Source organism: Rhinichthys klamathensis, unplaced genomic scaffold, assembly GCF_029890125.1.
Source record: "Rhinichthys klamathensis goyatoka isolate OS25496 unplaced genomic scaffold, OSU_Roscu_1.1 h1tg000578l_1, whole genome shotgun sequence".
Classification (NCBI taxonomy): domain Eukaryota; kingdom Metazoa; phylum Chordata; class Actinopteri; order Cypriniformes; family Leuciscidae; genus Rhinichthys; species Rhinichthys klamathensis.
In genome coordinates this window covers 2,211,273-2,236,901 of record NW_026607042.1, presented here as the reverse complement: position 1 = coordinate 2,236,901, position 25,629 = coordinate 2,211,273, and the positions used below count along the sequence as shown (strand labels likewise).

The 25,629-nt window shown below is 41.7% G+C and overlaps 2 protein-coding genes across 2 annotated transcripts; both read left to right on the top strand.

Moving 5' to 3' along the window:
* Positions 1-1,779: 1,779 nt before the first annotated feature.
* LOC130075418 (uncharacterized) lies at positions 1,780-2,963 on the top strand. Its single transcript, XM_056240024.1, has 3 exons — positions 1,780-2,044; positions 2,165-2,383; positions 2,554-2,963. The coding sequence occupies exons 1-3, from the start codon at positions 1,780-1,782 to the stop codon at positions 2,961-2,963; spliced, it is 894 nt and encodes a 297-aa protein (XP_056095999.1).
* Positions 2,964-13,054: 10,091 nt separating this feature from the next.
* LOC130075402 (DDRGK domain-containing protein 1-like) lies at positions 13,055-16,760 on the top strand. The gene is made up of 3 exons (XM_056240016.1): positions 13,055-13,137; positions 13,235-13,600; positions 16,701-16,760. Exons 2-3 carry the CDS (start codon positions 13,313-13,315, stop codon positions 16,707-16,709), a joined length of 297 nt encoding a protein of 98 aa, XP_056095991.1. The 5' UTR covers positions 13,055-13,137; positions 13,235-13,312; the 3' UTR covers positions 16,710-16,760.
* The last annotated feature ends 8,869 nt before the right edge of the window (positions 16,761-25,629 follow it).

Below are 25,629 nucleotides of genomic sequence, written 5' to 3'. Positions count from 1 at the left end.
TTTTCCATAATGTAATGATAAAAATTAAACTTTCATATATTTTAGATTCATTGCACACCAACTGAAATATTTCAGGTCTTGCTCATGAAAACCCCAAATTCCTGTCTCAAAAAATTAGCATAATTTCATCCGACCAATAAAAGAAGTGTTTTTGATACAAAAAAAAAAGTCAACCTTCAAATTATTATGTTCAGTTATGCACTCAATAGTCAATACTTGGTCGGGAATCCTTTTGCAGAAATGACTACTTCAATGCGGCGTGGCATGGAGGCAATCAGCCTGTGGCACTGCTGAGGTGTTATGGAGGCCCAGGATGCTTCGATAGCGGCCTTAAGCTCATCCAGAGTGTTGGGTCTTGCGTCTCTCAACTTTCTCTTCAAAATATCCCACAGATTCTCTATGGGGTTCAGGTCAGGAGAGTTGGCAGGCCAATTGAGCACAGTAATACCATGGTCAGTAAACCATTTACCAGTGGTTTTGGCACTGTGAGCAGGTGCCAGGTCGTGCTAAAAAAATGAAATCTTTATCTCCATAAAGCTTTTCAGCAGATGGAAGCATGAAGTGCTCCAAAATCTCCTGATAGCTAGCTGCATTGACCCTGCCCTTGACAAATTACAGTGCACCAACACCAGCAGCAGACATGGCACCCCAGACCATCACTGACTGTGGGTACTTGACACTGGACTTCAGGCATTTTGGCATTTCCTTCTCCCCAGTCTTCCTCCAGACTCTGGCACCTTGATTTTGCGGTTTCTGGTTCAAAAGTGGCTTGACCTGGGGAATGCGGCACCTGTAGCCCATTTCCTGCACACGCCTGTGCACGGTGGCTCTGGATGTTTCTACTCCAGACTCAGTCCACTGCTTCTGCAGGTCCCCCAAGGTCTGGAATCGGTCCTTCTCCACAATCTTCCTCAGGGTCCGGTCACCTCTTCTCGTTGTGCAGCGTTTTTTGCCACACTTTTTCCTTCCCACAGACTTCCCACTGAGGTGCCTTGATACAGCACTCTGGGAACAGCCTATTTGTTCAGAAATTTCTTTCTGTCTTACCCTCTTGCTTGAGGGTGTCAATGATGGCCTTCTGGACAGCAGTCAGGTCGGCAGTCTTACCCATGATTACGGTTTTGAGTAATGAAACGGGCTGGGAGTTTTAAAAGCCTCAGGAATCTTTTGCAGGTGTTTAGAGTTAATTAGTTGATTCAGATGATTAGGTTGATAGCTCGTTTAGAGACCCTTTTCATGATATGCTAATTTTTTGAGATAGGAATTTTGGGTTTTCATGAGCTGTATGCCAAAATCATCAGTATTAAAACAATAAAAGACCTGAAATATTTCAGTTGGTCTGCAATGAATCTAAAATATATGAAAGTTTAATTTTTATCAATACATTATGGAAAATAATGAACTTTATCACAATATGCAAATTTTTTGAGAAGGACCTGTACACTATCATTCACAAAAAGTTTGGGTTGAGTCACTGTTTTATATCTTTTTTGGAATAAATTAATGAAAAGAATGCAATTAAACAATGGGTTAAGGGACATTTTATTCGGGGAACAAGAAATATTTGCTTTAATGCTAGCCAGTTTAAATCCTTAAAAAAGGGTCCAGTGTACAACAAAGCACAGCATAAAATGAACAATAATTAAAATATCAACAAGAACAAAACTTTTACAAAAACAAAAACAAAACAATACATCTCTTGTACTATTTGCATTTTCATAGTTTTAAGACAATCTGACACAGCGTCCCTCTGCTCAGCTCCTCGGAGAGCTCCAGAACATGCTTGGTCTATATTATAAACCTTGTATTCCTCTCTTATACTGCACTTCTGTGGACGAGGCATCCTTGGCCACAAGCGGTGCAGCTGGACCATCTCGGAAGGACTTTGCTGAGTTCGTGGTGAGATCACGGAGGGATCCTATTTCGCCGGAGGGTCAGCCGCCATCCAAGATGCAGCGTGTCGAATCAGGTTTTCCAGATGACCACGTGTTTTATGACAAGTGGCGGATGACCCAGTATGCCCAGAGAGAGGAATATCTGCTGTGTAAGTCTCCGAATCCATCAATAGAGCATTGACACTCATTAACTCAACACAAAAACTAGGCCATTCATTTACAGTGACAAGTGACTCACATGAGTAACGTTATTTCATTCTGTCTTTCAGCACATTTCACAGTCCGCAAGCCTTCGGTCGCAAAGGTGGCACGGCTTATCGCGCAGGAGGGTTGGAAGGCCAACTGTCCTAAGCCGGAGGACATCGAACGGCTGTGGACACCACCTTCTAAGGCAGCGGGTGAAAATGACAAGTTCATCCTTCGCTGTGTGTCTGAGCAGACCTGGCCGGACCTGGCCATAAAAGACTTTGGTGGCAAGAAAGGTTTAAGTAAGAAAACCTTTCATTTGTCTTGTAAGGGCAGAAAAATACAATAATGTAAAATGTACATTTTAGCAGCCATGAACTGCAGCAAGAACTAAATTTACATTCTGAACTGTTTGTCTACATGTAATGTTTATTCATTAACTAAAAACTTTTATGTGTTCTCTTTATTTTAGGAGTCGTGGCAACCCAGACTTTCTCCAAGAACGACATTGTCTGCGACTACCACGGCAGGGTCATCCCAGCTGCACAAGGGAGGGTGATGGTGCAGGGCCAGCATGACGAGGCCGGGTACATGTACTTTTTCAAAGTTGGACAGAGAGAGCTCTGCATTGACGCCAAGACCTTTCCCTGCGAGTGCCACCCTGCTACAGAGACCGTTGGCAGGAAGATCGACCACTCCACAAAAGCACCCAACCTGAAGCCCTTTTACTGCAGGTTGCATGTGGATGGGGAGGACAAGTACGTCATCCTCTTCAGGGCACTGCAGGACATCAGCGGGGGTGTCGAACTACGGTTTGACTACGGAGTGAAGAGGAAGTCCTTCCATGGAAAGGGCCTGGACCTGGACTGGCTGGACGATTGAGTAGGCCTGGTCCAAAGGTCTTCATCAGACATGTGGAAGTGAAGTGGAGCTGGAGTGATTTGTGAAAGATTTGTGAAATATTCTTGTTTTATTTCACAATGTGTTAGTTCCCATGTCCTGGAGCTGGAGTGGTTGGATGTCTGACAACCCTGACAGACTCTATAATATTGTACATATACACTCACCTAAAGGATTATTAGGAACACCTGTTCAATTTCTCATTAATGCAATTATCTAATCAACCAATCACATGGCAGTTGCTTCAATGCATTTAGGGGTTTGGTCCTGGTCAAGACAATCTCCTGAACTCCAAACTGAATGTCAGAATGGGAAAGAAAGGTGATTTAAGCAATTTTGAGCGTGGCATGGTTGTTGGTGCCAGACGGGCCGGTCTGAGTATTTCACAATCTGCTCAGTTACTGGGATTTTCATGCACAACCATTTCTAGGGTTTACAAAGAATGGTGTGAAAAGGGAAAAACATCCAGTATGCGGCAGTCCTGTGGGCGAAAATGCCTTGTTGATGCTAGAGGTCAGAGGAGAATGGGTAGTCACGACTGATTCAAGCTGATAGAAGAGCAACTTTGACTGAAATAACCATTCGTTACAACCGAGGTATGCAGCAAAGCATTTGTGAAGCCACAACACGCACAACCTTGAGGCGGATGGGCTACAACAGCAGAAGACCCCACCGGGTACCACTCATCTCCACTACAAATAGGAAAAAGAGGCTACAATTTGCAAGAGCTCACCAAAATTGGACAGTTGAAGACTGGAAAAATGTTGCCTGGTCTGATGAGTCTCGATTTCTGTTGAGACATTCAGATGGTAGAGTCAGAATTTGGCGTAAACAGAATGAGAACATGGATCCATCATGCCTTGTTACCACCGCGCAGGCTGGTGGTGGTGGTGTAATGGTGTGTGGGATGTTTTCTTGGCACACTTTAGGCCCCTTAGTGCCAATTGGGCCTCGTTTAAATGCCACGGCCTACCTGAGCATTGTTTCTGACCATGTCCATCCCTTTATGGCCACCATGTACCCATCCTCTGATGGCTACTTCCAGCAGGATAATGCATCATGTCACAAAGCTCGAATCATTTCAAACTGGTTTCTTGAACATGACAATGATCTCAACCCAATAGAGCATCTTTGGGATGTGGTGGAACGGGAGCTTCGTGCCCTGGATGTGCATCCCACAAATCTCCATCAACTGCAAGATGCTATCCTATCAATATGGGCCAACATTTCTAAAGAATCCTTTCAGCACCTTGTTGAATCAATGACACGTAGAATTAAGGCAGTTCTGAAGGCGAAAGGGGGTCAAACTCAGTATTAGTATGGTGCTCCTAATAATCCTTTAGGTGAGTGTATGTATGCTTTCTGTACAGTACTTCCTATGAAGCTGCTACACATTTCTTTACTGTTTTAAAAATAAAATTTCCCTTAATCTATTGATTAATTTCAATCTTTCTCTTATCAGTGCCAATTACTGGCAGTTCCAGACTTTGATAACTTATTTAATACCCTTTATTTATACAAGCCATGCGTACATAACATTAAATACTTGCATTTCTGATTCTCCAGGTATCCATGCAACAAATTATTCTGTGCCCATTAACCCTCTGGGTGTTACATGTGTGTCCTGTTTTTCCCCCCGTCATTGTGATTTGGTTTAGTCCTGTGTTAGTTTTCCCGCTCCTCGTTTGTGTTCAGTTCCTTCACCTGTGTCTAGTTAATTTGCCCCAGCTGTGTCTTGTTCCCTTTATCCGTTCTCTGTGTATGTAAACCCTGTGTTCTCCCTCACTCCTGGTCGGTTCTCGTTTGTGTATGGTACGTTTGTATTTGGTGTGGTTATGTTTCCTGGATTCCTGTTTTGAGTTATATTAGTAAAGAGTATTGAATTTGATCTGCTGACTGCTGCCTCTCCTTCAACCTGCACCACACCCGTAACAGAAGAACCGACCTTAACATCGATGGATGCAGCAGTCCAAATCCTTCTCCTGTCTCAGGAGGATCAGTCCCTCGAGGCCCACACACAGAGGTATTTGGACTTGGTTCCTCTAGTTCATTTTGATGACACCAGCCTCTGTGTGTTCTTCCGGGCAGGCCTCAACGCTGAGACCAAAGCATGCCTGCCTGGAGATGGGCCTCGGGGGAACTTCGCTGCCTTTGTGGAGTGGGTATTGGCGAGCTGTGGCTCTCCCTTCACCATCGGTCCAGGGGAAGAGGAGGAGCTTATTGACTGGGACACAGAGCTTCCGCCACTGATCCCAGCCAGCCCAGCCAAGCCCTCACCGCTGGTTCCGTCCAGCCCAGCCAAGCCCTCACCGCTGGTTCCGTCCAGCCCAGCCAAGCCCGCACCGCTGGTTCCGTCCAGCCCAGCCGAGCCTTCACAGCTGGTTCCGTCCAGCCCTGCCGAGCCTGAGCTTCCCTGCAGCCCTGCCGAGCCTGAGCTTCCCTGCAGCCCTGCCGAGCCTGAGCTTCCCTGCAGCCCTGCCGAGCCTGAGCTTCCCTGCAGCCCTGCCGAGCCTGAGCTTCCCTGCAGCCCTGCCGAGCCTGAGCTTCCCTGCAGCCCTGCCGAGCCTGAGCTTCCCTGCACGCCTGCCGAGCCTGAGCTTCCCTGCACGCCTGCCGAGCCTGAGCTTCCCTGCACGCCTGCCGAGCCTGAGCTTCCCTGCACGCCTGCCGAGCCTGAGCTTCCCTGCACGCCTGCCGAGCCTGAGCTTACCTGCACGCCTGCCGAGCCAGAGTTTCGCGTCACGCCTGCCGGGCCGGAGCTTCGCGTCATGCCGGCCGAACCAGAGCCTTCTCCGCTGGTCCCGTCCAGCCCTTCAGAGCCTTCTCCGCTGGTCCCGTCCAGCCCTTCAGAGCCTTCTCCGCTGGTCCCGTCCAGCCCTTCAGAGCCTTCTCCGCTGGTCCCGTCCAGCCCTTCAGAGCCTTCTCCGCTGGTCCCGTCCAGCCCTTCTGAGCCTTCACCGCTGGTTCCATCCAGCATAGCCGGGCCTTCACTGCTAGCCCAGCCAGAGACTTTCCACGTCCCGTCTGCCCACCCAGAGACTGTCCACGTCCCAGAGCCTGTCCCAGAGCCTGTGATTCCCCCCAAGAAAGTTTTGGGGGGGGGATATAGGCCACCTGAAGGTGCGTCTCCGCCATGGCCTCCCGAAGGTGCGTCTCCACCATGGCCACCTGAAGTGGCCTCTCCACCATGGCCACCTGAAGTGGCCTCTCCACCATGGCCACCCGAGGGACAGTCTCCACCCTGGCCACCTGAAGTGGCCTCTCCACCCTGGCCACCTGAAGTGGCCTCTCCACCCTGGCCACCTGAAGTGGCCTCTCCACCCTGGCCGCCCGAGGGAAAGTCTCCACCCTGGCCGCCCGAGGGAAAGTCTCCGCCCTGGCCTCCTGCACATCCTGCTCCGCCCTGGCCTCCTGCACGTCCTGCTCCGCCCTGGAGGCTTCCTGCTCAGGGTAGGCCACGCCCTCGTCAGCCTCCAGGGCGCCCGCCCCCCCACCCCTTTTGAAATTATACGGCGCGAGGACGCGCCTTTTTGGAGGGGGCGTTATGTTACATGTGTGTCCTGTTTTTCCCCCCGTCATTGTGATTTGGTTTAGTCCTGTGTTAGTTTTCCCGCTCCTCGTTTGTGTTCAGTTCCTTCACCTGTGTCTAGTTAATTTGCCCCAGCTGTGTCTTGTTCCCTTTATCCGTTCTCTGTGTATGTAAACCCTGTGTTCTCCCTCACTCCTGGTCGGTTCTCGTTTGTGTATGGTACGTTTGTATTTGGTGTGGTTATGTTTCCTGGATTCCTGTTTTGAGTTATATTAGTAAAGAGTATTGAATTTGATCTGCTGACTGCTGCCTCTCCTTCAACCTGCACCACACCCGTAACACTGGGGACCAGAAACGCACCCGCGCGTTTTGCTCGTTTTTTTTTTTAGCAATGCAAAATAAACTCAAACTGCTCTGTTCATTTTGATCTTTCATGTTCGTGTTATACATCAATCGATCCTGTTCAGTTTCAAAATTTTTTCTGTATACTCACAATAAAAATAAAGTGTTTTGCTTTTTGCCAAATAATGAAAAATGAACATGATGCGAGTTCTTCACTCTCTCTGTCAGCGAACTCCAATTTGAAACGCGTTCGGAAATGATCTGTAACTCCACGAAAATTCAGTCAAACAGGCAAACATACCCACGGGCATAAAGCTAGAGATCGCATCTTTTAAATGAAGTCATTTATATTAAAAACAAATATTCTCAGCTTCTGTAATCCGTATGAAAATAGAGCGATTCCAGTCGAGCTCATTACGAGCTCATTCACTTTAATTCGTTCACGCCTACTCCCGGAGCGCGCTATTCACAAGATAATGTGTTAAGCCATCTATGGGAAACAGGTAAACGCCCCCAAGCAAATGCATTAAAGGCTTCAAGTTTCATCATTCAGTTCACCTGCGCGTTAGGAAGATGGCACGATACACCGGTGTAGAAGCTCTTCAACTCGTCCTGGATACTAGCGACGAAAAATCCACATTTTCATCAGAAGAAGAGCGCGACTCTGATGACGACCGTTTGATCGAGCCGTGGATAGAATTTCGTATGAGTAAGTATTTAGTCTTTTTTTTTTTAGTCTTTTTTTTAAGTGCATGCTACGCACTGTAAACCCCAGTTAGGAAATTTGTATGTGTAAATGATATGTTTAGATCATTGTGTATGAAAGCTAGAATGTAGAAGTTATTTTAGAAAATAGGCCTACTAGATGTTTAGATTATATTTTGACTAGTTTAAATGCTGCCTCATTATTATCATTGACGATGCATGCTCGCAAATTAATGCTCCTAGTTAATGACTTGCGCAAATGTGTTTTGTTTGCGGTGTGCCTCTCCGGCAATGGCCCATTGACACGCATATTTATTGCACTCGCCTAAAATTATTTACATCAGTTATTCATTATAGACTAATGCTGCTATGGTTATATTTATGTAATAATATTCCTCAACTTAAAAAAAAAAAAAAAGGAATGTAGTTTCATCACTACCTCCGCCTGCAACTCAGAGTGCGCTTAGCAACACAGTCAGAAATCAGAAAGAAAGTACATATTTACCTACAATTTTACAGATGTTAGTTCAATTTTGTTTATACTTAGTACAATATGAGCCTGTATGACTTCACAATTGCTTTGTTTATAGCCGACTGATTATTTATTTATTTTACTCACATTTGATTTGCTTAGAGCAAATTTAGAACATTTAGTTTCTCCATATTGAGGAATTACAATAAAACAGATTGAAAAACCTTTGAATCTCCTCTCATTCTTGGTTCAGGCTGCCTCACTTGATGGGCCATTAGCCATTGGGAGAGTGTCTGTCACACCCCTGGTCTGAATCTCATTAATATTGATAGCCATTAACACCCCCTCGCATAAACCTCTTCTGACCAAAAAACTGTCATACAAAGTATGAATTCATGTTTTGCTTTATGTGAACAATAAGGCAGGATGGTTTTCACATCATTTTGAAGCCAGAACTCGAAGCGACAACATCCATTAGTCAAAAGTCTTGTGGACACATATTTAGTATGTGTTTTGTGGTCTTATTTCAGCAACTTTCATTTTTATTTTGTTCAATAACCACGCATAAACAATATTCTCTTAAAAATACAAACATGTACATACATGTTGCTCATATATTATGGTAGCCCCGTATGCACTATATAGAGTGAATTTACACCTTTGCCATTAACATGTTTATAAATAACTGAAAAAAGCACAAATGTTAGTGCTTGTCAAAACATCCTAAGGGCCCCAAAAACACCCTGGGGTCCCCTAAGGGTTAAAGTTGTGAATTCATGAAACAAATAAGGTTTTGAAACAATCTGTATTGTAAAAAGCACAATAGCACATTTCATACACATTGGTAATTCAAAGTGCTTTACATAGATGAAATTAATAGTGATGGGTGGATCGATCCTAAAGTATCGATACTTCGATACTGACGTGGTATCAAAAAGGATCGATCCTCACATAAAAATATCGATCCAAATGTGTATTTTTTTTACCAGTAATTTTTTATTAATTTAGCACGCAATTCAGTGCGAAAAATAAGCGAATGTTAGCAGGTAATTGTGTAGGATAGAACCTTTTCTCCTAGTCATCTGTATACAAGACGAAACCAATCAATCACAGAGAGCGTTCGCTGCTGGTGCTGTGCTGAGCTCACATGCCCAGTGCGTTTGGGAAACAAAGCCTTGCTTAGATGACAGAGAAACAATCGGGAGTTATTTCGCAATAAACAAACCAAAACTGTACATAACGATTTAAAATGTTGACGTCAGTAAGATCTTTTTTATGAAATTAATATTTTTATTCAACAAGGATCGATGCATTAAGTTGATCAAAAGTGACAGTCAAGGGTTTTACACTGTTAAAAAAATCTACTTCATATAAATGCTGTTCTTTCAACTTTGTTCATCAAATAATTCTGCATAAAATGTTTTCATAGTTTCCGACAAAATATGAAACTGTTTTCAACATTGATAATAATAAGAAATGTTTCCTGAGCAGCAAATCAGCATATTAAAATGAATTATCATCATGACTGGAGTAATGATGCCAAAAATTCAGCCTTGATCACATGAATAAATTACAGTTTACTATGGCATAGAAAACAGATAGCCTATGTTAAATTGTTAAATTGTAATATTACAGTTTTTACTAAGAGAAATAAAAATCTTACAGACCCCAAACTTTTGAACAGTAGGCTAGTACTAGTAGGCTAGTACTATAATTAGGGTAGTTTTGTAAAAGTCACTGACTAATTAAAGGGGAGTTGAGAGCACAAATCACAAAATAGGACTAGTAGTCATGAAAACGTGTTCAGATTTAGCATATTAATGATGCATTCACCTCATAAATCATGACACACTGCTCTAGCACAGGAAAGTGCATACAAGTTCAAATGCATGCTTTTAAAATGAAAAAGTATCGGTATCGGTATCGATATCGGCGATACTGGCCCTGTATTTACTTGGTATCGGATCGATACAGAAATTTGCAGTATCGCCCATCACTAGAAATTAAAAATATATACTATATAAGACAGTTTATAAAAAAAAAATAGAATAAAAGTACAGACGGAATTAAAATAAAAGGAATAAGAATATATAAAACAGTGTACACTTGAGCAAAATCTCTATAACTAACTCAAATTTCAAGCGTTCTTTATGCTTTTTGCATCGTATTAAAAGGGGAGTATTGTACTTCACAATACCAATACTGATTAGGCGGTGTCTTGGTCAGAGAGGGAAAGAGAACAGCTCAAAGATGTGCTGTTTCGGCCACTGGCAGCCGGCACTGTCCAGTGGTTCATAGCTGCATTTATTTGAGACCAGGTTAAAAATAATCCCCTGGGGAGAATATTATCCTGGTCTCAATTAAAACATGTTGGGTCCAGTGGCCTGTATGAATTTATTTATTGATCATTAAAACAAAGTCCAATCAGAGAGTGTTTCATATTGTGCGTTGTTCACAGGCCGAAAGAACAGGGGTCAGGTAAGTATTTCAGCCAAATTTGTTTTGTTTTTTCACTTGTTTTGTATCAAATTAAAGGTGCCCTAGAATGTTTTTTTTTTTTTAATTTTATAATGTTTCCTGGGTTACCCTTATAATGTTAGTATGTTTTTTAGATAAAAAATAATCATAATTTAGAAATAAATGGCATTTTTCCTAGCCTGCTTTTAGCCTCTGATTTGAACACTCTGTTTGAAGGGGCGTGTCTGCTGTGGGATTTAGTGTAACCGCGGCCACTGCTGTGATTGGCTGACATGCTTGCATATAAAATAGCTACACATTATATGTGAAACTCTCTCCCGAATACTTTTACTACTGCTATTATACGTTTTTACTATAACAGCTATCGAGATTAACGAATCGTGAGATGTTTTTAAAGTATTTAGATCTATTCCCATCACATAAAATGTTGCCGTGATGAGCATTGAGCAGATGACAGTGTGTTGATCGCGAGAATGAAGATCTTATCATTGCAAAGCAGTTTCTGCACTCTCTCTAATGCTTTCACCAATGCAAACACGATGATGTAAATACAGTAAGAGCTTCGTTGTGCAGTAACGTGCGTCATTGATTTCATAACGAGTTTGGCAAGTGTCCAGATAAACTCGCGCTGTGTGGAAAGATTGTTCTTTGATCGCTTTCTGTATATAATTTGTTCACAATTTAAATACGATTATTTTCATCCTACTAAAAGAAACGATGTGAAGCTGATATTTTAGTCACTGGCTTAACTTACTGATGCATAAACAGTATTGAACGATTTTGAGAGAAAGATTACCTGTCTGAACTTGAACAATTACACATCAGAAAGTGTTGCTTGGTAGCTCGATCCGAGGCCAGCTCTGTATTGGCCCAAGTTGAGGAAACAGTCGGTGAAATGTTTGGAAATTTCCAGAGAAAATAAAATTAACCCATTGTTTCTTCAGAGGCTCAGATGAAGGAACTAAAAAATACTTTTGTGTTCATGTGTACATCCACACTGAGCAACTGCCATGCTTCGGCTGCGCAGTTCCGCCTGGGATTGAGGGCTGGCATTATGCAAATATTTGGAGGCGTACATATTAATGATCCCGACTATTGCGTCACAGTCGGTATTGTGTGGAGAACCGACCGTTTTTCAGGGTTTTTTTCATAAACGTGAATTAAATGAGAACGCGAAAACAGTCCAGTTTGAGATTCACTCTATGTCATGTCCATCCACTGAACTCTTGTTATTTGACTATACCAAGGTAAATTCAATTTTGAATTATAGGTCACCTTTAAAGCTTATCATTTGCAGTTTGCAAATATATTAATGGCTTTACTGTATCTTTTTCATTCAGTGAAAGACAAGAGGTAGAGTTGAGCCTGTTTGAGGGCGGAGGTCAGTGAATGGCTTCAGATGTTTGGTAAAGCGGCCTGTACGATTTTCTTTTTTGTTCAATAAAACAAAGTCCAATCAGAGTCAGCCTTACATCATTGGAAAGCTCATGTTTTGCACTTTAACATGAGTTTTGCCCTTACTCCGGATGTAGGCCAAAAGGTCAAAATCTCAAAAATGGTTGTCAATGAGCCAAATCTCCATATATTTTCACTTGTTTTGTATCAGATTAAAGCTTACCATGTGTAGTTTCCATCAAGCCCAAACACATTAATCTAGCCAAAAGGGACAGCTAATAACAATCATTACAGTATAGCCAAATAAGGTGGTTTTCTGAGCGCACCGATATTTAGTCCAAATATTAACCAGGCTGTTCAGTCCAGGAGACTCAGATCTTTAGTTGTGCTACATCAAATCCTAGCCCTGAATCTCCACTTTCCATCAAGCCCAAACACATTAATCTAGCCAAGAGGGACAGCTAATAATAATAATCATTGCAGTATAAGGTGGTTTTCTGAGCGGGCCGATATTTAGTCCAAAAATGTACGAGGCTGTACAGGCTAGGATAACCCCTATTTTAGGTTGGACGATACATAAGTGTGCAGTGGAGAACATGGTAGAACGCACAAAACAAGGCCAAGCTAGTGCGCTTATGTGTCTATTGTGCACAATTATGGAAATAGCATAATTGGCACTTTGAGATTTTCATAATATTCTGGCATCGTCGAAACCGGCTTGGGAAGACGAGAACAACCGACTTTCTAACGTGAACGGAAACTGAGAAATTGGCAAAAAATATTGGGGTATATTCGCGGTGCATATGTGATGAGGTCAACCCTAAAACACCAAAAAAATATTAAAAATCAAAACAAGGTCCTGCGAACGAACCGAAGGCATTCAGGTGACCGGGGGGGCTGGGGGCACCACGCCCAGCATTCGATTCGCCAATCAAACGCAGTCTAGTGCTGAAATATTAGCCATGTTCAGCGTTGAGGCGATATTGGATAGGTTGGACAACTGTGGACAGTGACGATAGCCGTTGGACCTTTGTACCCTGCGTTCAGCTGGCCCCACCACCCACCCACCCCCGCTTTTGGTAACTACTACTTCTACTCTATATCAGAGATATAACTTTTTCATTCTTGATTTCTCTCTTGCTGCAGATCTTTTGTGGAGGAGCAGAGCCTGCAAGGCAGGGTGACGGCGGCGTTTGTTAAAAAAAAAAAGGGAAAACCTGAAACAAAAATACAAAGTAAGATCATTTTGTTACTTCTAATACATAAATGAAATGATTAAATATTGTGCTGTTAAAATGACTGCTTTTGTATCATGCTTGTGCATTTTTGCAGGATCTGAAATGTCCGCAGACGGGGGTGAGCACTGAGGATGGAGGGGTCACAGCAGCGTCCTGGAAGTGGTACACTGCCATGGATGAGGCAATTGGGGGCAGACCCTCCATCTCTCCTCCTGCCCTCGTTGCCTCATGTGGGCCGGATGCTGCTGTGGTCTCTTCATCCTCAGTGAGGCCAGAGCCAGCAAGAGCCAGGAAAAGGGCTATAGATGTGGAGGAGCTGATCCGGGACATGGAGGAGCGAGAAGAGGAGAGAGAGCGGAAGGCAGCTGAGAGGGAGGAGAGACTGTGGAGAGAAATGGAGGAGAAGGAGGACAGAAGAGAACGGGAGAGACGAGAGAGAGAGGAAAGACAAGAAAGAGAAGTAAGAGAAAGAGAAGAGAGATGGCACCGGGAGGCAGTCGAGAGAGAGGAAAGGAGAGAAAGAGAAACCAACGAAAGGGATGAAAGGTTCCTTTCTGTTCTTCAGATGCTCGCCAAAAAATAAATTATTTGACAAAAAACATCTTCTGATCTTTTGCACATTTGGGTTGATGTGAATTAAATTTGTGAATAAAAATGGGAATCTATATATAGATACACACAGTACTGTGTGTAGTGAAGTGCCGCTGTTTGTTGACGTCCTCTCTGTAGAGTGAGACTCCGCCCTAGATGCACGCAGGTGATCAGCATTCAATTCATTGATAATAATTATGGTAATTCCTTCCAAGGGGTATATTAAGGTGGCGGTGTTGTCACCGGAGATTGCGTGAATGTGCGACCGCGTTCTAGCACGTCATTATTGTTGCGACTGTCTGGTGCTCTGGCTGAGGTGAGTGTGGCGGCTGGTTTTTATGCTTGAGCCTAATGAACATTAGATTGAGTGTTACTTTTGTCAGGTTCTGGGCTGTTCGCAGAAAAGCACACGTTGTGCTGAGGGTTGCATGCCTGGCAACACGCGCTGTTTTCCGGATACCACCGCTTCGGTATGAATTGCATTCAGCATCGGGGGTGTATTGCTGCTTGACTTCCTGGTAGGTCTCTCTTTGGCCCTTTTGGCTGTATTTAATTAATGAGCGAATAGTTAATATTATGGGGTCTGTGTATTCCAGCGTATCATTGGGCTTTTTCATCTCTTGTCGACTGGGCGAGTGGCGCGATCTCCGCATGTTTGGTATGTGCGATCAATTGTACAACAGTAAATTAATGCTATGCATATTTTAGCTCATAGTCCGGCTTTTGCAGGTGGATCGATCTGCCGTTTTAAGGGCACTTGAAGACTACACTTGCCTGCTCTAGGACTTGTCGTCGCTGCTGTTCTGTTCCTATTAATGTTTTTGTTTGAGTTATTTTGCTTGCTTGGTAATTGGTGTTTTGTTTTCTTAGTTTTGGGTGTTGTTTTGTGCTTTATTTGTATTATAATTACTGTTTATTTTCTTTGCTCACTGTGAGATTATCCCCGACTGGTCCCAAGGGAAAGAGGGATTGTGAGTGGTAACCGCATATTTTAGCTCATAGTCCGGCTTTTGCAGGTGGATCGATCTGCCGTTTTAAGGGCACTTGAAGACTACACTTGCCTGCTCTAGGACTTGTCGTCGCTGCTGTTCTGTTCCTATTAATGTTTTTGTTTGAGTTATTTTGCTTGCTTGGTAATTGGTGTTTTGTTTTCTTAGTTTTGGGTGTTGTTTTGTGCTTTATTTGTATTATAATTACTGTTTATTTTCTTTGCTCACTGTGAGATTATCCCCGACTGGTCCCAAGGGAAAGAGGGATTGTGAGTGGTAACCGGCCTGGGGAGATTGTTCCTGTTGGCCCGTAGCGATCCATTCACCATCACTGACACTGATGAGTGCAGGTTTGAGTGGATTGCGGAGTGTTTTCCTTTTAGTTACGTATATTATTGTATGTCTCGCATGTTGTGTCCTGTATATGGGTACCCATAGGTGAGGATAATTGTTTGATTTATTTGCTTTGATTTAATTTTTTGTAATTCTTTATTTCTTGTGTTTCAGGCACTGTGAGCCCGGAGCAGGAGGGCTAGTTGTCCAATTAAGGTGGCGGGTCCTGAGACACAGTGTGTGGTCTGCAATCCATAGTGATTGGTCTTGGTTGACGTGATTTGAGTGACGTGTAGTGCACGTGTGGGTGCTCTTTTACCATCTAGCGACGTCTGGCACTAGCTCGTCCTGCTTCGGGTGACCACGAGTCCTGTGAGCTGTTTATTGTGTGTTGTTATAATTGAACCTAACTGACTGGCACGCCAGTATTTTATATTTGTCTAAATAAAGAATATATTTTTGTATTTTTCCATATCCACGTCTCGGAGTATTTATGTAAGGGAAACATCGAACCTGTGTGTCTTTAATAGCACACTTCCCTGGCTTAGCGACCAGGGTGGCGTAGTCGATTTTTCTTTCTGTCTCTCTCTCTTACTCTCTCTCTATCCTCCCTGTCTTGTACTGCCCGCCACATGTGCAACAACTACAAATGGTGGCCTAAGAATTTTGTACAATAATATGTATATAAAACAAACTATTTCTAGGCATTCACAGTACATTATAGACTTCTAGAAATTTAGTGATACTTTAAGATTGTAATCAAATTCATAAATTAAATATTTATGAAACGTTGATTAATAATTAGTGAATGTATGGTGTAGTGTAAGAAGAAAAAACACTTTAAAACACTGGTTTTACTGGAGTGTATTATATGACTTTTAAAGGTTTACAGAGTTCATGCAAGGATCTTAAAGGCAGGTCATGGAGGGTTCAGTTCCAGCACACCTGTCAGTAAATTTCAAGTAGTCAGTTATTAATTGGTTTAAATTGATTCAGGGGTGTATAATTAGGGTTGGAAAAACTCTGCTGGATAATAGCCCTCCATGACCAAAGCTGAACTTGAGACTGTTTACACAAATTACACACAGTAAAATAGTGACTAAAGGGTTACTTAACCCAAGCAAATAAATCATAATAGTAATAATTCAATAGTCATTATTTACTCGCCTTGATGTTGTTTGATCCCTCTGTTTTTTGTTTTCCTGAACACAAAAGGTGATTTTGGTCAGGTTTGTACTGTTTGGTTTAATACAATATCAGTCAATGGACTTTCAGAAGCGTCATTAAATAATGCCAGGAAGCTTCTGAAAGTTGGGCTCCATTGACTGATATTGTATGAAACCAGCAGAACAAACTTGACAAAAATTCCCTTTTGTATTTAAACAATAAAAAACATTAAATAAGTAAATAGTAAACCGTAAACAATTGCTGTATTTATATGTTGAGGTGAACTAACCCTTTAACCCACCAAATATAAATTGTAGTAAATTTATGTATGCATTTTGCATTATAGTAATTCCTTGACAAACTAAGCAGCTTTGACTGTTTATGCCCATGACTGGTTCAAAAAATGCTTTACAAATATCAATCACATTTATGCATTTGACATATTTTTTATCAAAAGTGATTAACTCCATTTATTTACAGGGACAATGACCCTGGACAAACCTGGACTAAAGAGCCTTGCTGATTGACCAGCAATCTTCTTCTAACCTTTATCAGATCTGACGAAGGAGTTTCGCCTGGACCCGATGACAATGCAGTGCTGAAGTGTCCACTATCCTCTCCCTATGGAGGATCCCTTTCCCACTCTACAGATAAAGCGTTGTTGGAAATCCGGTTTGCGTACCTCGAAGTGATAAAATAAAATTCTGTATCAAATTTATAGGCAAGACAAGTAGTTTGTTTAGGCATGGTTTGTTGGGAAATTACAAACCTGCGCACACATATTCAAACGAATTTAACTATAGAATTTAACTATAGAATCAATTTTTAATGCGCATGTGAACGCCATCCGGTCACAGGTTCGTGTTTAAAGTCTGTTTAGAGAGAACGCCGTCGTCTTAGTGGCCCCTAATGTAATAACAAATGATACTTTTGCGGGAAGTGAATCAATCAAAACCAACTTTAGCTGGAAATAACATTATTCAAAAATCGCTATAAAGCCAAAACAATCTCTGTTACCGTAAATTGTATGTTTATCTCTGTAAAGCTGCTTTGAAACAATCTCCATTGTTAAAAGCGCTATATAAATGAAGATGACTTGACTTGACTTGACTTAACCAGTTCATTGGTTTATCCCTCTACACTACAAAAGGTTTTAAAGCTCTAACAAATATTCGCATGTAATTGTAAACCTATAAAATGACATTTGTCAAGAAACTGAATGCTGACAACATGAATTTTAAAACATTTTTATCTTTCTTAATGTTTTAAAGGTAGTCGTGCTCATGGAGAGCAGGCACAGGGATGTTTGGAGCAGACACTGCAGCAGCCAGATTGTCCCGCACTTGTTCTCCCACTCTTGCTGCAAGGTTGTGGGGATCAGGGGGGCCGTCATCATGGTCTTCCTCATCCTCTGGCTCAACGATGTCCCCATTGGCTAGAGCGAGATTGTGAAGCACAGCGCAGCACGCAACAACCTCAGGCACGAAGGCAGGGCTCACCTCCAAGGCCTTGAAGAAGATACAGCGCCAGCGTGTCTTCAGCATCCCAAACGCTCTCTCCACGATGTTGCGGGCACGGGAGTGCTTGCTGTTGAAACGCGCCTGCACAGGGTTCTGTACTGGCTCTCTGTACGGGGTGATGAGGCAGATGGGGGCACTCAGGCAAGGATAGCCTCCATCCCCGAGGATGCACTTGCCTGCAGGTGGATATACACTGCCAGCATACACTGGACTGTTCCTCAGCACCCTGGCATCGTGCACAGACCCAGGATACCCCACAAACACATCAAGGAATTTCCCCCGGTGATCAGTGATGGCCTGGAGTTGGATGGAGTGAAACAGCTTTCTGTTGAAGTAACAGTGGGAGTTATTTGCTGGAGGTTTGATACGGATATGACAGCCGTCTATTGCACCAACTGCTCTGCTGAAAGCTGGTGACCCAGACAGCTGTGCAAATCCTGCTCCCACTGCCTCCAGGTCATCTCCGGTCAATGTTATACACAGAGGTCTTTGGGATGTCGAAGGCCTGCGACACCACCCTGTAGGATGCTGCATGGGCCAGCCAGTGCAGGAACACAAGGACCTCAATCTCCCGTTCCCATCCATGGTCAGATCCCAGTCTGACTGCAGCAATCAGGGACCTGATGGACGGCAGAGACAGGCGAAGGTGGGCACGGTGGTCGGCTGCTTCATCAAGATAAAGCCGCAGAATGGGAACCGCTCTATTGAGATGGCAGTATGATGTGGGGTTCACCGCCTGTAAATACATCATAGTTTGTTAGAACAAAAAGCTTGAATTAAGCAATGTTTCATATGGTATTGACTTGTATATGTATTTCTTTATAGTGATATGATATCTTTTATTCATTCATTTATTTTTATTCATGTTTCATATTAAATATTTATTCATGTTTCAATAAAATATTCATTTCATTAATTCTTGCATTAATCATTGCTTGAAGGAAATTGTATGTATTCACATCAGCTGCATTTGTCTAGTGTGTATTCATACATCTGTCATATGACAATACAACAGTTTGCTTGTTTTACCAAAATATATCATTTTAATTAAGAAAATGTTATATAATTAAGTGCTGGTCAGCATTTGTCATTATTGTGCATAAGTGTTGGGGTGGGCTAGTAATGCAATTCATTCTGGGGTAATCTTAATTTTTTAAGTAGTAATACTTGCTTTGTTTGAGTATAAAATCATCAGTCTTCTCCAAAGGCGAGATCTCCGAGCAGCAGCCCGACGTCTCCTTTGTCCACACATTCGTCTAGCTATTGCAGACATGCCAACCATTTCAGACGCTGATGAAAACAGTTCTAGTTAGGTTGTACTGATGCAGTGAGATGTCGGTGGTGCACCTGTTGCTCATAACTTTTAAATTGTTGCGCTTGTGATAACGTCATAGGTCACATGATAACGTCAACATGGCGTATGATGTCCGGATCGCATTCATACTCAACGAGATTTGGCTATGAAGTACCTACTCTTTTCGCGCTCGTTGAGTAAGTACTTATTGAAATTAAGCACCTACTCATTGAGTATGCGGTTTGGAACGCAGCCTTAATTTCGTGCATTCAGGTGCATTTTTTGTAGCTAATTTAATTGATAGGTAAAAAGATAGAATGCTTTATTTGTAGAACTGTAACAGCTATTCACAGAAACACAAATAAATAATACATGAATATTAAATAATATTAAAAAAATGAATATAAAATAGATATATACTGTGTATATAGATATTTATCTATATCTATTTAAAGCTGCAGTAGGGAATTAAGAAAACGTTGACTTAGCCTGAAAATTTGAACAAGCACAACTTACAGGTCCCACCCCCTTGCTCTCTGCTGCGCTACAGCCCTCCCTCCACAGCTCGTCCTCCACAGCGGAGCCTGCCGTGAACGCGCAGGCTAGTAAACAGGGCCACCGATGACGGCGGATAAAAAGTTATATGGCACATTCACTAATAGGGACTAAACGTCAATAATATGCTTTACATTGACTATGGCCTGCCCATACTTTGACTACAAACTTGGTCCTCAAATCATTATGTATTTTCCAATAGCCTACATGTAACTTATAACGTTGCACTCTTTCTATAAGTTATAAATAGCTAGTTAATATAACGGTAACTAACGTTACAGTATGCAAGTAATTATTCTAGCGATATATAATGCTAGATAAGGTGTGCTAGTACATTATTTCAGCAACATGACAAGCCAGTGAATTAGCAGGTTTCAATTGTTGCTTAGCAGAGTGCGTGACATTTTATCTACATGTTATGCAGCTAGAGTTTTGACACTGAATCAATGGACTCTGTGTAATTCTTTCTTTTTCGCTTGTTTATCGTCATCAGTCTTTTTCCTTTTACCTCTTTGTTTTATGAGCAGGTGTCACTCGAGAATTAGCAGTTTAGGTTGTTTCTCCGTCATAAGCACAGCTGCAGCACGCCAGCAATCTTGAGTTTGAACGACGGCTCGCGCTCCGGCGCTCGCGCTGTGCAAGAGAGGGGTGTGATCAGCGCGTACACGAGCGTGATTGACACTGCTAAGACACTCCTCCTGGCTCTGATTGGTTGTTTCTGACCGGGAGCGTGTATTTCTTGCAAATGGCAATAGGACCACTGGGAGGAGCCAGAGGAGCTTGATTTTTACACAGATTATCCGTCTCATATTCTACTGTCAGGACATAATGACAGTTTTAGCAAATACATGTTTTCAAAAGTTACCTACAGGAGCTTTAACTATCTATACACACACACACACACAAATCAGTCCAACAGTCTGCTTTTATAAGTCTGGAAAAGGAACTATAGCAGGCATGAAAACGGGTCAGGGGTGAAAAAGTTGAGAAGGATATTACCCCTCTAGGGGGATCTGGGTGCATGCTCCCCCGGAAGAAAATTTTAAATATTCCATATTTTAAAGCATCAATCTAATGCATTTTGAGATGCATTTTTTGCCAACCTGGAGAGCTGGAGAAACTTAACTTCAGCCATGAGTCAAAAGTATTATGGCCTCCGTAGCGTTAGCTAATAATTTATATAGCTAATAATAATAATAATAATTAGCTGGCTGGCTAACGTTGCGTTCTCTCCTGCTGTGTTCAACGACTCAATTCATCAAGCTAAGCCTATGTCAACAGAGCTCCTGGGTAACTTAGATATAGCCTACCAGAAAATATTAGGGATGTCCCGATATAATTTTTTCTGAACCGATCTAATCCGATACCAAAAATTCGGAGTATCAACCGATACCGGTCCAATACCAGCGCAGTTTTTTTTTTAAATCAAGTAGAATTTCTATAACTCTGTTGAACTGATAATCACTCTTTTGTGTGTTAAACACAATCTACTTAATACAGACAACTTCATTATAAATAAAAACAACAAATCAAAAAATATATATGATCATAACCTATGACAAAAATTATATTATAAACTAGATTAGTGGATAACTCAGTAAAATTTGGCCTAGAAAAACAATAATTGTATAAAATCTGAACATTTAGTGAAAAAAACATTTAGTGGGGGAACAGAGACAATAAGTGTAGCACTAAATCAAGTAAAACGTTACATATTGCTATTTGTATTGTTGTAAAATACATTCATGAAAAACAAGATAAAATTCAGAAAGATCAATTATTATATATAGTCTACTATAAAATTAAGACATTTTTAAGTGTATAGCACAGCTATTTAATGAGGCAGCAACATATGATAGATAGGACAGAACAGAACAAAAAAAGCTATTAATAATTTTTCATTGCGCAAAACAAAGTATTATGATATAGCCTAATTATGAAAGACTCATACAATGCGGCACACAGCGCTTATGCGCATCTCGAGCGCAGAATGATGCGCTTGAAGCAACAGTCACAGCACGCAGAAATGTTCAAAGCACAAAGGAAAGCCAAAGGCATATCGATGCATAGATACTGTCACTGTATAATACTATCTATGCAATAGTTTATTGAGCCTTTTCTTTTAACAGTTTTAAATTTCAGTTAATGTGCGCGTGAAGAACAATTATAGTGCTCTCCAGTGTTGTGATCTAACAGACCCGGCCGGTAGAAACGAACAGTAAGGTACAGCAATACAGTCCAGCAAGATAGTCATTTTATGCGAAACCATATAGCTTTATCTACTGTCCGATAAAGTATAATAATAGTAACATTGAATCATCTTGGAGAGAGTTTCATCGTTGACTGTCGTAACCAAACGCAACGCGCTGTTTGATGCTGAATGGAGAATGACTGACAGGCGCAGCGGAGGGAAACGTTTACCTGATCTTGAATTTAACGACTTAAATGTTTATTTCTATCTCACATTATACTATAGTAGGCCTATTCATATAGTATATAGTATACCTTCCCCCTCTAATGTCCATAATAGCTACCACCAGAAGCCACAAACAACACAGTCAAGCCCTAAAGCTGTAAGTTAACTGATGGCTCTTTCAGGCTCTCTGTCTCCTCTGTTGCGCACTCTAAATGCAAGCGTGCTGTAACTATAGTAACCATAGTAACTTTGATCTGCTTGAACACATTTTAATCGTCTTTAATACATGATTCCGAAAGAGATTAAAAGACCCGGTCATTTTTTTATATATAAATACAAAATTATTAAAAAATAATAATAATCATCAATAAATTAATTTTATTGAGATCCGGGGCTAAAAAAAATGAAGCCCCGAATGCCCATGTCTAACGACGCGCCTGCTCCTCAGCCAGATCGACACGCGAGCCCCACAATCGCATTGCGGGTGTTACCCCTTTAAAATAAACAAAGCGTACGCGAAGCACTTAACTGTGAACATTCCACTGTGCTCGCAATTCACCATGCTCAAACGCAAGGGCTGCATGCTCTTTCCCCAAACAAAGCAGTAAGTCTGTGTGTATCCAGTTCTGACATAGAACGTGAACATGGAGGGACACAGCGCTTACTCTGTTGACTCATTTATCTTTTTACTTTTTTAAACTCTGTTTAGATCGTTGAGAGATGAGAAAGAGAAAATCTGCACACTGCTCAGTGATAAACTAAATAACTCCTAACAAAGATCTGTAGTAGAAAGAGAGGAGATAAATGCTTGCACACAAAACACACAGAAGTCTCTGAAGACAAAAGACCTGACGATGCACCTGCGGCTCATCTAATTATAGCCTCGTGCCGCGGGTGCGCGCCGATGACGTCACGACCGAGGCTATATTACTTCCGGTCGATTAAATCGACGTGTTTACACACTATAAGCTGTGTCCCAATGTGAAGGCTGCATCCTCCGAAGGCCGCGGACTTCGAAGGATGCACCTTGTAGCCTTCATAGGATTTCCTAATTGCGCATCCAGGTGTTCCCGATTACCGCTCCATGGCGCCAAGCAACAGTGCGAGATGGAGCTGCCATCCTGATCATTAATTTGCTATAATTGAGTAAACAGCTATGGAGCCAGAATTGGCTATTGTCATTTTTATGTTTTATATTTGACTGAGGATGTTAAATGCATGAATTTTCTAAACGACATTTAGGCCACTTGTCTTTAATGTACATTTTTTAGGAGGAAAAAGCTCAGTATAATAGAATAAGCAAAAAAAGACTTCACATATAAAAAAGAAATATAACACAAACACAAGATGAGGTTATATAAAAATAAAACATTCATAAATTATTTTGTGATTATTACTGTCTTCAGTGAACTCAACGCAAATGATAATAATAATATTATTATTAGCCTACATTTAGGCTACATATTTAGAAGGCGGTTTTATCCAAAAAAGGAACAAAGAAATTCGTCAAATGTCAGTCATAATACAGGGCTAAGATTATCACAAATAAACACAAGATTTTGACGCAAATGTGTGTGGGAGTGTGAGCGCGCACTGCATGGCACGGAGGCGCGGCCGCGAACACTTGCATTTTCCCATCAACAGTGGAGACAACTTAAAAAATACTCTATAATTTCTGGTCATACAGAAAAGAATAATACATCATTCGCAACTACTTTTATTTGTCCAAACTCACATAACAAGAAAACGTTGTGCTTTTGTAAAATAAAATAAAACAATCAGTCACGCTTTCATGATCTCCGTGAACTGGAGCGCGTCTCATAACTGAACTGAAACAAAATATACCTAGCCTAAAGCTTGAAATGTTCACTTTTAAACGAACAATTACAATGCCTCGTTATTTATTCAGACACATTTATTACCATTAGCCTATAAATCATGGTTCCAGAGACATGGCTCTTCTCATTCAGCATTGCGGGAAAAATATAATTTCCAGGTTCTAATCTGGTCTTAGAAAACCAGTAAAATCGACATTTGTCCCATAGTAATTTGTAAATATTTTAAATGTTTAATAAAGGGGCAAAAAGTCTTTTTTTTTTTTGCAGCATTTGTGTAGCCTACTACAGTTCAAATTTTGGTGTTCAACTTTGGCTTTTAAAAATACAACAACCTTTCATTTTTAGTTTTTCAATTACGGGTTAAAAAAATAAAAACTAATGGACGCAAAAGTAGGCTACCTTGTATTATTAAATATTTAAAATAATGTATTTGTTGAAAGGTTTGATAGTCAATCAAAATTCTAGTAAAATCAAAGACTTTAATCTAAAAAAACTATCACTAAACTATTTTTAGTTTAATAGTCTGTGTAAATTTGCATCCATTCGTTTTTAATTTTTTTAACCCGTAATTGAAAAACGAAAGATGAACTGTTTTAAAAGGCATAGTTGAACGCCAACATTTGAATTTGAACTGTAGGCTACACACCAAATGCTGCACCAAAAATGCTGTCGTCACCGGCGCGCAATGAATTATGGGGTAGGATCAGGGTAGGATAGGCCGCTAAGTGTCCATTTATGTATCCTTCCTTTCACGGGGAAACGAAGGGTGCATTTGGCGTCGCTTTTGAATCAGGGTAGCCTTCGTCACGCCGCGATGACGCAACCGGCCTTCGAATACGGCCTTCGAAGGATGCGGAATTGAATTGGGACAGCCTTCATCGCGCCGCGATGACGCAACCGGCCTTCAAATGCGTCCTTCGAAGATGCAGCCTTTGAATTGGGACAGCCTTCGTCGCGCTGCTGTGACGCAATCGGCCTTCAAATGCGGCCTTCGGAGGACGCAGCCTTCACATTGGGACACAGCTTATAGCTGTGTCCCAATGTGAAGGCTGCGCGGCCTTCGAAGGACGCACCATGTAGCCTTCGTGGGATTTCCTGCAACCAGGTGTTCCCGATTACCGCTCCAGGCGCCAAGCAAGCAACAGTGCGAGAGTACAGCTGCCATCCTGATCATTCATTTGATAAAATTGAGTAAACAGCTATGGAGCCAGAATTGGCTATTGTCATTTTTTTGTTTTATATTTTACTGGAGGAAATGGGAGCAGGGGCGTATAGTCAGAATTTTATTTTTGGGGGGGTCCCGTCTTTAAATAGGGGGGCAACAGAGTCGGCGCCAGAGCAGATCTACTGGAGGGGCATTGGGTCATCCGCGGGGGGGCACTGCCGTTTGAGAAAAAAAAAAAATTCTGCTAACACAGCAGAAATTCTTTAAAAAACGAAATACGTTTTTTATTTATTGTTATTATTTGTTAATTGCGAATTTGTTGCTACTTTACAAATAAATAATTTTACACACAAAAAAATATTAATTTATAGAAGTTTGATTTAAAAACGATTGTATTGCTTCCGCGTGAACATAACTGTGTCCATGGCAATGCTCTGTTTTTAATGGCAACGGTGTGCTATACTTAGCAGCGGTCTGTTATCAAGAAATTATACATTAGAATTCAACCAAGCCATGTAATAAGCCCATATATCTTACAGGCAGCCAAGTATAACACACAAATGCAGATAGACCCAGCAAAAATTCATCAACAATTCACCTGCTAAGTAGGCCTTATCATGA

Bases quoted from the DNA above. Each gene is read 5' to 3' on its own strand.
- LOC130075418 (XM_056240024.1), top strand. From the start codon at position 1,780: ATGCTTGGTCTATATTATAAACCTTGTATTCCTCTCTTATACTGCACT. The intron at 2,045-2,164 runs GTAAGTCTCCGA...TCTGTCTTTCAG, and splicing joins GAGAGAGGAATATCTGCTGT to CACATTTCACAGTCCGCAAG. The intron at 2,384-2,553 runs GTAAGAAAACCT...TCTTTATTTTAG, and splicing joins TGGTGGCAAGAAAGGTTTAA to GAGTCGTGGCAACCCAGACT.
- LOC130075402 (XM_056240016.1), top strand. From the start codon at position 13,313: ATGGATGAGGCAATTGGGGGCAGACCCTCCATCTCTCCTCCTGCCCTC.